General features: G+C 32.4%; 1 protein-coding gene and 1 long non-coding RNA gene across 5 annotated transcripts in view; one reads left to right on the top strand and one right to left on the bottom strand.

Annotated features, from left to right (window-relative positions):
• LOC112127649 overlaps positions 1-11466 on the top strand; it is a 159572-nt gene that overhangs the window by 25019 nt on the left and 123087 nt on the right. The window lies entirely within an intron of this gene.
• Positions 2043-10774, bottom strand: LOC106673852. 3 transcript variants are annotated; one of them, XR_001341435.2, is made up of 4 exons: positions 10047-10774; positions 3817-4083; positions 3619-3735; positions 2043-2260 (listed from the first exon to the last, which is right to left on the bottom strand). XR_001341435.2 is itself a non-coding variant. In XM_014406199.2 (3 exons), the coding sequence occupies exons 1-2, from the start codon at positions 4574-4576 to the stop codon at positions 4068-4070; spliced, it is 450 nt and encodes a 149-aa protein (XP_014261685.1). In that variant the 5' UTR covers positions 4577-4671; the 3' UTR covers positions 3387-3735; positions 3817-4067. The 3 variants fall into 3 exon arrangements, 1 of the variants encoding a protein (XP_014261685.1); XR_002910666.1 differs by lacking the exon at positions 2043-2260 and having other exon boundaries at positions 3387-3735; XM_014406199.2 differs by lacking the exons at positions 2043-2260; positions 10047-10774 and adding an exon at positions 4143-4671 and having other exon boundaries at positions 3387-3735.

Genomic DNA, 11466 nt, shown 5'->3' with positions numbered 1-11466 from the left:
TGATTTGATGGGATGAAGGTGAACAGCAATATGATGCCTGTGTGTTTGTGGATGAAACTATGTTCACAAGGATCTGTAATACAATATAATAGATTCTAATAATTCAAATTAGTGATTATAGAAGTAGGATGATTTGGAAATTTTCATGCCACAGTCCTAAGCTGAAAACTTATTTTCATCTTCACAAGCCTTGCCTTACTTTTTATTATTTCATTAATTATTTTTATTGTAAGAAGTTCTGTTCCTTGATTTTGCATTTCTTCACAACTAGGATTTTCCCAGCTTGTGGATGGGGTGTCTTTTTCATTACCTCAATGCCTTTCTTTTTCATCACTTTCTTCATCAGAAACTGTAGCCAAAACATAATTGTCAGCCATGTTTCTTATCTTTCCCTGGCTTGCAATGTCTTTCTTTTACTCCAGTTCCTGCCTCTGATGATGATATTCCAGTATATATAATTTTCACATTTAAATTGTAGGTAAACTTGGTAAGCTCCTCTAGCATAGATGGATGCTACCTTGGCCTTGAGACATCTTAATAGATGTTTTTCACATAATATGTATTAGGTTTTTTAAATTATCCTAGCACACTGTACATTTTCATTTATCACTTTGAAAACAAATATTAAGAATTGTTCCTTGTATCTTGTGACCAATTGCCAAAATGACCCTGACATGAGGGAAGAGTCTTACTTGGCCAGAACCAAACTTCAATTTGTGCCCCCAACTGAAAACCAACCATACTAGCTGGTTTGGTCCAGAATAAGCCTGTAAATTGCAGATGGTGACTGGTTCAAGGTTCAGAACATATCTTCTTACTGTCCTCAAAGCAAGACCTTGGCATGACTTAAAGAAGAAATAGGCCGTTAAATCAGCACTGACTTGCTGATTTCACAAGTGTACACGATGGTCTTCTTATCTCCCTGTACAAGCTAACTCCGCAGAATTAATATTTGATTACCAGGAGATTCCTTATACCCCGATATAGTTATACTGGACAACTCACTACACACATTTATATATATAAAATATAAAATGTTTGATAAAGTGAAGTAGGCTTTTATTTGTTAGGTATGGGAACATGAGCTAAGAAAATGCAAATACGTACTCTTTATAAAATGGTTGTCCGGTCTGTGCCTAATAGTACACTGACACATTTTCTGCATTCAGAAATGGAAATAAATACTAGTTCACCTTTGGTCTAAAGCTGAACTTCTCGTATGTAGTAAAGGCCTTGACAAATCATTCTTTGGACAGATTAACCCATGTTGTAACTACTCAAATGATAAAATATAAAATATCTTTGTATGCTGGCTGATACAATGTTCGAAAAAATGAGGGGCTGAGTGCCGAGTGGAAAGAGCAAGCCAGCCATTTATGAGCAGCCTTTAAACAAAACAAAAAGATATATTTCTACTCTCATCAAAAAACTGTTTCATAAAATTTATGATAAATTGAAATTATTATAATATGATAATAACAATTTAATGCAAACTAGTACAAACTAATTAATTGTTAAGCTATGAGTTGAAATTATGAGTTTGAGTTACAAACTATGGTGAAATAAATTTGTAAAATGTGCATTTTGGACAAGCTTGAAATCTGCTTTCATTTTAGAGTTGATGCTGGATGTAGGTCTGCATGTCAGTGAACTCGTGTTGAACCATCACTGGGTTATTTGTTGGGCTCGTCTTCCTCGTGGGGTTGCTGAACTACTCAAACATATTTCAGCATTGCGCCTTTTTCAGTGAAGAACTGTTGCTGAAATGTGTTTGAGTAGTTTAGACAGACACAATGAGACCAATATTTTTTGTTTACAGCTAATGGAAATAATTGATTTAATCTGGCCCTATTTATAAAATATGCAGCATTGTATAGAAATACTTTAATTGAGAAATTTAATTTCTAAGTATTTAAGAGAAACTTTTTTCTTTCATTTTGTCCTTACATATAGACTGATCTATAATAAATAAATGGGAAAAGGTTACAAAATTTTTTTATTTAAATAAAATCTCATAATGAGGAGAAAATGGCACTGGCAGATCTAAACTCCTTTTAGATTTAGAAAATTTAACATGTTTAATTATTTGAAATGAAAAATCCTTTTCTTCAAAGTTGTTCACACATTAATAAAACAAATAGTCCCACGTACGAAGAGCGAGCACAGGTTCATGTGCTTTATAAATTGATTGCAAATAGTTCCCAGGCTTATACTTGGCCAGTTTCCAAGTCACAAAAATATATAATTTCAGTGGATTTTACTGAAAATGTTGAAATGATAATTTAATGCATCATAGGTTTCTTCGTTATTAATTATACTTAGTGACAATATAAATAATATGTTGAATGTATCAATAATGATTGTTGTTCAGCAATTTTTTTAATTAATATGAATACATTCTCATTTCACCAATGTAAAAAAAATCAAATGTAATTTAATGAAAACATAGCATGTAAACAATAGTAAGATATGTATTTTGACAATTGATTTTGTCCAAAAACTATGCATGATTTTCTTAAAGAATTTAAATGAAAATGTTATTATTATTACATTTTAGAATGAAAGAAGTCATCTTTAACTTTAAATATGACAAATTAGTGTTGTGTGAAGAAATAATTTTCTTCAAAGTTGTCCACACATTAATAAAACAAATAGTTCCACGTAAGAAGAGCGAGTACAGGTTCATATGCTTTATTAATTGATTGCAAATAGTTCCCTGGCTAATAACTTGGGGGGGGGGATGCCTATGCAATCAATAGATAGTGCAAAAAAAAAGGATTGTTTATAAACTACAATAAAACCATTATGGTTACCTTTATCAAGAAACGAGCACTTGGAGGACTTAAGCCACTTGTGCTAAAGGCAGTTGTAATTAATTTGGATCATCTACTAAATAAAATCTCATAATGAGGAGAAAATGGCACTGGCAGATCTAAACTCCTTTTTGGTAAAACCTTGGGATGAAATCAACCACTGCAGTTATTACCCATAATAATCTATGAAGGTGGATCAAGACCAATCTTCAATCAAGTTAACTGGGTTAACGGATGGTTAGGAATAGTTAGTGAGTGAAAGATAAGTAAGGATAGAGATTGAAAGAAAAAGAAAAACAGGAGAGATTGATAGCATGTGAGAATATGAAAGAGTAAAATATAACTAAATAAAAAAAACTTTACTTATCTAAACATTAACTTGTATTTAATGGTTAGAATATCACCATATTACATATAACACATATATAAATATACATATGGTATATTTATTCCATTTATATTTATTTACAATATTTATTATTATATTACAATATCTCCAATGGTTAGAATATCACCTTGTCTATCATCTGATCGTATGTCAAGCAAGTACTCTGGGTCAACCATACTAAAAATTATTTGAAACAATACCACATTATAATATATTATTTAGAATCAAATTAATTAATCTGGGTATGGTTAAGAATAAGTGAAGGGTGAAACAAAAAGAGAAAGAGGGTAGGAGGAGAGAGAGAGAAAGAGGGGGGAAAGAGAGAGAATGAGTGAGAGATGGAGAGCTTTATCATCATATACAACATTATTTATCACAAAAAAAAATTTAATTCAACAAGAAGCAGAGCTTTGTTACCTTGCACCGACATAACCATTTCAGTTTTTAACATGGTTGTTCATTTTATAACACAAATTTTCAAGTATGAAAAATTATGGTTGTTTAGTCTGAGGTTCAACTTTGACACCAGTTCAACTAAAAAGTAAAGCAGTATCAATTAGGTCGATTACTGGTTTAATTTGTAATGTACAATTAATATTGTTTAAATAAAATCACCATATTGTCATCAAATGTCATGTGCCAAGTGACTAGTGTCTGGAGCCACTTCGTATTCGTCTATTATTTATATTAACAACGAAGGTGCTGAATTAGGTACTGAATTGATAGGTTTGCTATTGGTATAGCTCTTTGTTGCATTGTGTTAATTTTCCCCATCTATATATCATTATTTGTTCATGGTGTTTCATCATATTCTATATTTGATGGGGTGAAGGTGGACAGCTCATGCTGCCCATGTGTTTGTCGAACTAGGTTCCCGACGATCTGTAATACATAACTCATATAACAGATTCTAATAATTAAAATTAGTAATTTATTAGTACCTGGGAGGATCGTCGGAATTTTCATTGTTAGAGTCCCCAGCTGAAAACGAATTTTCTTCTTCCAAAAGCCATGGCTTAGTTCTTATTATTTCATTAATTATTTTCATAGTCAGAAGTTCTTCCTCGGTGGCTGGTTCTGTTCCTCGATTTTCTTGGCTTGTTGATGGGGCATCGTTTTCTTTTTGGCTGTTGTTTGTCGTAATCGGGTTGCTTTCTTCTTCATCACTTTCTTCATCAGAGATAGTAGTGAAGATATACTGTTCAGCCTTGCCTCTTACCTTTCGGTGGCTTGCAATGTCTCGCTTTTTCTCCAGATCCTGCCTTTCATAATATTCTGGTATTTCAATTATTTCACGTTTAAAATGCCGGTAAACGTGGTAAGCTCCTGCAGCACAGATGGTCACTGCTGCTGCCTTAAGAATGGTTCTCCACATAATTTGTTATCGGTTTTTATTAATTGCCGATCACACTGTGTTTATATTATATTTGTATGTATTACAGTTTTTTGCTGGTAGCAAAAATTAGAATGATTCTCAATTGTCACCATAGAAACGAATATTAAGAATTACTTAAATATTTAATAATTTATTAAACACATGACAACACTTCATCTCTTCACGCTACAATACCTTTTATGCCAAGTCTGCATAAATAACAATGAACTCACGATAGCTCAAGTGGTATTGTAGTGGCATATTTAGCTGAAGGTCGTGGGTTCGAATCCCACGCGTGACATCAACTTTTTTATCTCAACGAAGACCTTACATAGAAAGAATATTAATTGAAAGAAGTAACTTAGTCAATTGGCCACTAAAATGTAAATGAATTAGTAAATTACAATGCATTTTTCTTAATACTTCTTATTATGAAATGACAAAAATAAAGTGAGGTATCAGTAGGTGTTTTAAGAAGCAGTTTCAAATTTGTCATTTTTATGGACTTCTTCACCATTGAAGTCTTCTATTGAACTTGGAAAATGGGGAGAAAAAATATTAGTTGGACATTAAATATTCTTAATTTAAGAATATTTGATTCAAGAATTCAAAAAATATAAACAAATAAATAATTCTGCCTTAATAGAGACATCGAAATACTAAAACCAACTACAAACATAAGAAGAATTAAGACCTTATTTAGAAAACAATATTGCACATCAGTGTTGATGAATTTCGACAGAAGGCTGTTGGCTGTGGTCGCTTGATGTAAAACAAAATATTTTTTTTGTTTAACTGCAAATATTTTTGTCAATAAAAATCTTTAGTATTATTATTGAAAATCAGTGATTTTAAATGTGGCAGCTGAAGATCATGGGCGTTAAAACATTTTTTTATTTATTTACTATTATATTACTATCTGCTTTTGTGTTCAGGGTAATTGACCAATTTTGCAAGTTTTGAAAAATAAAATAATTTTGTTTGTATTCAGTACTAGGGTTTCTTTTATCTTGTGACCAACTACCAAAATGGTGATCCTGTCTTGTGGTCCAGAATAAGCCGTTATTTCCTGAGGGCGATGGTATTCAATCACACAACTGATGTAGACTTACAGCATGATAATTTACATCTGACAATTATTTACATGCTTTAGTTTAAACAATGAAAAAAGAGGCATGGGCTCAGATGACATGTTACCTGATTCAATACAGCCCTGCTAAGAACAAATACCCGTATCTTCTGTTTTAAAAGTTTTGAGAAATTGAGCTTTGAAGTTTTGAAACTGAATGACTGGTATCACCATTTGTATAAGTTGCCTTTTTTAAAATAGTTTTTGCCTGGAATGCAAACTTCACTTTTTTATAATCCTGATAGCTTTTTTATTATTATAATTTATAACTTATTTATCCATTGACTTTTATTATTATTTTTTTTTTAATAAAGAAAATTTTTAAATATAAATTTAAGTAGCAAAGATTTGTAAGAATGTATCTGAAAAGAAAGTGGTACAATGTTATAACTTGCTTTTGCCCCTAGTCCTAGTGGGCACAATCAATTTTAGAAAAATCAGCAGGCACAACAGCTGGGAAATAAGTATAATAACCATAATTAAGAGATAATACCCATTGATTTAGCCCATTCATCTCATTTTGAAAGGTCCAATGCAATAATTCGAACTAGGAGTATAAACCTAAAAGTTATATTCATAGTTCTTATAACTCCTCTCAGAACTTCTCAGGCTTTTCAGCAATGAACTCCTTGATTTTCTGCAGTTTAGTCCTTCCTGAGTGAAATAAAGTTTTCCCCATTAATAGTTTTGCAGTATCAGGAATAAATAAAAACCTGAAGGGTCTGAATTAGGCAAATAATTAAGTGGTGGTAGCACTGACTTTAATCGTCCCAATTTTGTGCAGTGTACACTAGAATTAACGGTTTAGTTGGGCAGAAGAAGCTCATAAAAAGTAACCCCTTTCAACTTTTCAATCTCACCATTGTTTTTTAAACAAGGGTTTGCAACAGCAGAGGTCATATCAACCCTTGGGTTGCTGGTATTTTGTAAAAAAAAAGCGCTTTGTATGCATGTCGGGTTTGAATGAAGGGCCACTGAATTCTATCCTGGGACCTTTACTTACAGTGATGAGTGCCATGTCAATGCCAAAATTATTGAGGCACCAATGCTCCCCCCCCATTGAAATTTTTAACGTTGGCCAACATTTTCCCCAGGATTTGCGTCTCTGAACATTGTTGTAAGCATGTCATCTATGAAGAAGTAGCAATGGGCCTAGGTTGAGCAATGACTGTAACTGTTTGTTGGTCCCTAAATGCCTTTTACATTTACACTGCCTTTCAAGGCAATTTTTCACATAGAATCTGCTGGTGCTATTAGAATTTTAATAAATTGGCATGTTAAGCCTTGCATTGACATTGTTTAGAAATATTTTAATTGAGAAATTTAATTTTTAAGTATTTAAGTGAAACATTTTTCTTCGATTTTGTGCTTATATGGACTAATCTATAATAAAAAACTGGGAAAAGGTTACACAATTTTTTAATTTAACATGTTTTAATTATTTTGAAATCGAAATGAAAAATCCTTTTCTTCAAAGTTGTCCACACATTATAAAAGGAAGTAGTCCCACACATAAGAAGAGTGAGCACAGGTCCATGTGTTTCATTAATTGATTGCAAATAGTTCCCTGGCTTATACTCATCCAGTTTCCAAGTCACAAAAAATATATAACCAGTGGATTTGACTGAAAATGTTGAAATGATAGTTTAATGCATCATAGGTTCCTTTGCTATTAATTATATTTAGTGACAATAAAAATAATATGTTGAATGTATCAATAATAATATGACTATTCAGAAATCATGAGATGCGGTCTGGTGTGATGTAGGTTTCAGAAAAACATTTTCTTTATCGTACTAACGTTTCGATCTTTATTGAGATCATCTTCAGGGCTCAAAGTGTTTGTGTTCTGTGTAATTGTGCCATTCTTGTGTGTTGTGTTGAGAGTGCCAATCACCACACAATAATAATATGATTGATGATTAATATGATGAATTAATATGAATGCATTCTCATCTCACTGATTAAAAAAAAAAAATCAAATATAATCTAATGAACATAGCAACAAAAACATAGCATGTAAACAATAGGAAGATATGTATTTTGACAATTGATTTTATCCAAAAACTATGCATGTTTTTCTTAAAAAATTAAATGAAAATGTTATTATTACACATTAGAATGAAAGAAGTCACCTTTAACTTTAAATATTCAGATATCGTGAGATGCGGTCTGGTGTCATCTCACGATATCTGAATAATTATCGATTAACGGTCAGTAATCTCTACACATTTAACTTTAAATATGAAAAATTAGTGTTCAGTCCAAATTTGATGTATGGGTAATGATAGGTTCAGAAAGTACAAAAAAGTTGCAAGTAGTGCAAACTTTGAGTGCTTTGTATTATCATAGGAGCTCAATGGTAAGAATTAATCATTATGACCTCAAATCCAGACCAAAATGGCTGATCAAGTTTATGATATAAATGTTTGTGCAACCGTCCACCCCCAAGAATCGGATGAAGATTATTAAAAATAAAGATCAAACTATAATGTTAATTGACTGTGTGCAAAATAGTAGGTAATATTGGGGAAGGGCGCAATACACACACTGTATTTGTCTTATGCTAGACTTGCAGGTGTATAAATAAAGTTGTTCACACCACAAAAAAAAAGAGTAATCTATAGGAAGATCACAACTTCATAGTCTTTTAAACTAGTTATAAAATTAGTTCTGGTTGATACTCACCCATTTCCAAACTATGAAAAATGTATATTCTCAGTGAATTTGACTGAAAATGTTCAAACTGCTGTTTATTACGGTACTGCACAACATTTCTTCTTTATTAATCACACTTAAGTTCAGTAAAATTAATCTGTTGGATTTATCACAACCTAACTACTACACATACTAACTTGATTGGTCAGTAAATATGCTTTATTAAACATAATGAATTCTGACCTAATACTTTTGAAGATAGGAAAACAGATGAAAGCATGGCATGAATTATCCTGTGAACTGTAGAAAGGAATCTTGAAAATTTAGTCTTTGGCCAAAAACAAAGCTGGCTAAATCAATTTTTCTCAAAAATATAACCAATAAAAAATAAATAAATGAAAGTAAGACTTATTGTTACTATTAGCTTGAAAGAAGTCACCTTTACCTTTAAGCATAAAGAATCAGTCTTGTGGCCAAATTGGATATATTAAACGTTCAGCAAGTGCAAAAAACTTGCAAGTAGTGCAAGCTCAAGTTAGGTTTTATTACTAGAGTTCAATGATATGAATTACTTATTTTAACCTGAAGTAACTCAAATCCAGACCAAAGTGGCTGACCAAATGTGTATCTGCAGCAAATGATTATGCATCATCCACCCACAAGGACCGGAAGAATATGTTTAAAAACGACCTACCTATAATGTTAATTCATTCTATTATAATGTATAAAAACCATCAGTAAATAAACTGATAATTTGAGGGGGTGCAATATGTAATCAACAGATAGACAAAAAAGTTTATAAACTACAATAAAACCATTGTGGTTACCTTTACCAACAAAAGGGCGCTTGGAGGAATTAAGCCACCTGTGCTAAAGGGAGCTGTAATTAATTGGAATCAGCAACTAAATAAAATCTCAAAATGGCATTGGCAGATGTAAACTCCTAAATGGTAAAAGCTGGGGATGAAATGGAAAGATGTCCCTGTGCACTGCAGTTGTTTCTGATGATAACTTATGGAGATTTGTTGGATGAAGATTTTTTTAGGTGCTTAAGATCCAGGCTAAAAAGTCTGGCCAATACTGGGTGATGAGTACAATGCCTCCTCTTTGTATTGGAAGCCTATCTGAATCTACCAATCTTACATACTCCAGTCAATCAAGTTAACTGAGTGAACGGATGGTTAGGAATAGGTAGCGAATGAAAGGAAAGGGATTGAAAGAAAGAAAACAAGGGAGAGACAGAGAGTGAGAATGTGAAAGACTTTAGTGAAAGAGTAAAATATAACTAAATAAACAAACTTTAGATACTTACCTAAACATTATTTAGTACTATAATGGTTAGGATTATCACCTTGTCTTTCATCTGATCACATGTCAAGCATAGTCCATGTCAACCATATTAAAAATTATTTGAAGCAATACCACAGTATAATATATTATTTAGAATCAAGTTAATTAATCTGGGTATGGTTAAGAATAAATAAAGGGCGAAACAAAAAGAGAAAGAGTGAAAGAGGATATATATTAGGGACGGAGTGTAAGTGTGAGTGTGTGTGTGTGTGTGTGTGTGTGTGTGTGTGAGAGAGAGAGAGAGAGAGAGAGAGAGAGAGAGAGAGAGAGAGAGAGATGGAGAGAAAAAGATAGAGTGAGAGANAATAATTAAAATTAGTAATTTATTAGTACCTGGGAGGATCGTCAGAATTTTCATTGCTAGAGTCCCCAGCTGAAAACGAATTTTCTTCTTCCAAAAGCCATGGTTTAGTTCTTATTATATCATTAATTATTTTCATAGTCAGAAGTTCTTCCTCGGTGGCTGGTTCTGTTCCTTGATTTTCTTGGCTTGTCGATGGGGCGTTGTTTTCGTTTTGGCTGTTGTTTGTCATAATCGGGTTGCTTTCTTCTTCATCACTTTCTTCATCAGAGATATTAGTAAAGATATACTGATCAGCCTTGCCTCTTACCTTTCGGTGGCTTGCAATGTCTCGCTTTTTCTCCAGTTCCTGCCGTTCGTAATATTCAGGTATTTCAATTATTTCACGTTTAAAATGCCGGTAAACTTGGTAAGCTCCTGCGGCACAGATGGTCACTGCCGCTGCCTTAAGAATGGTTCTCCACATAATTTGTTATCGGTTTTTATTAATTGCCAATCACACAGTGTTTATATTATATTTTTACGTATTAGAGTTTTTTGCTGGTAGCAAAAATTAGAAATGATTCTCAATTGTCACCATAGAAACAAATATTAAGAATTACTTAAATATTTAATAATTTATTAAACACATGACAGCACTTCATCTATTCACCCTGCATTACTTTCATCTTTGAAGTCCTTTATTGAACTTGAAAAATGGGAAGAAAAATATTAGTTTGACATTAGGTACTCTTGTATGGCAAGAATTAAAAAAATATAAACAAATGATTCTAGAGACATCAAAATACTAAAACTAACTACAAATGTAAGAAGACTTAAGACCTTATTTAAGAAACAATATTGCACATCAATATTGACAAATTTCAACAAAGGCTGTTGGCTCTGGTCGTTTGATGTAAAGCAAAATATTTCTTTTTATTTAACTGTAAATAAGTTTTGTCAGTAAAAATGTTTTCAATGTTTTTAAATGTAGTAGCAGAAGATAATGGGTTTTAAAACCGTGTTCAGGTAAATCGACTAGTTTTTAATAATAAAATAATTTTGTTTGTATTCAGTACTAGTGTTGCTTTTATCTTGTGATCAACCACCAAAATGGTGATCCTGTCTAGTGATGATCAGAATAAGCTGTTATTTTCAGAGTGCGATGGTATTCAATCACTTACGGCATGATAATTTATACCTGACAATTATTTAATTGCTTTCGTTTACACAATGAAAAGAGGCATGGACTCAGATGACAGTTTACCAAAGATTCAATACTGTCCTGCTAAAAACAAATGCTGTATTAGAGTTAGAATTACGAGACCTCCTAGGAGGCCTCTGGCGTCTCCCTGATAGATCAGGAGGAGTCACCCATCTTGGTTCCAGAGTGACTTCTTTGGTCATTTTGGCGCCCTTACGTTCCCTAAAACTAGTCATTCTCACACTTACTCATATAATAAATACATACAT

Source organism: Cimex lectularius, unplaced genomic scaffold, assembly GCF_000648675.2.
Source record: "Cimex lectularius strain Harlan isolate CLEC.00 unplaced genomic scaffold, Clec_2.1 scaffold12, whole genome shotgun sequence".
Lineage (NCBI taxonomy): Eukaryota > Metazoa > Arthropoda > Insecta > Hemiptera > Cimicidae > Cimex > Cimex lectularius.
The sequence above is the reverse complement of the archived record's forward strand: the minus strand, read 5'-3'. Positions and strand labels throughout refer to the sequence as shown.

What these genes read in the sequence shown, in the direction of transcription:
- LOC106673852 (XM_014406199.2), bottom strand. Translation starts at nt 4,576, where the DNA reads ATGTGGAGAACCATTCTTAAGGCAGCAGCAGTGACCATCTGTGCTGCA.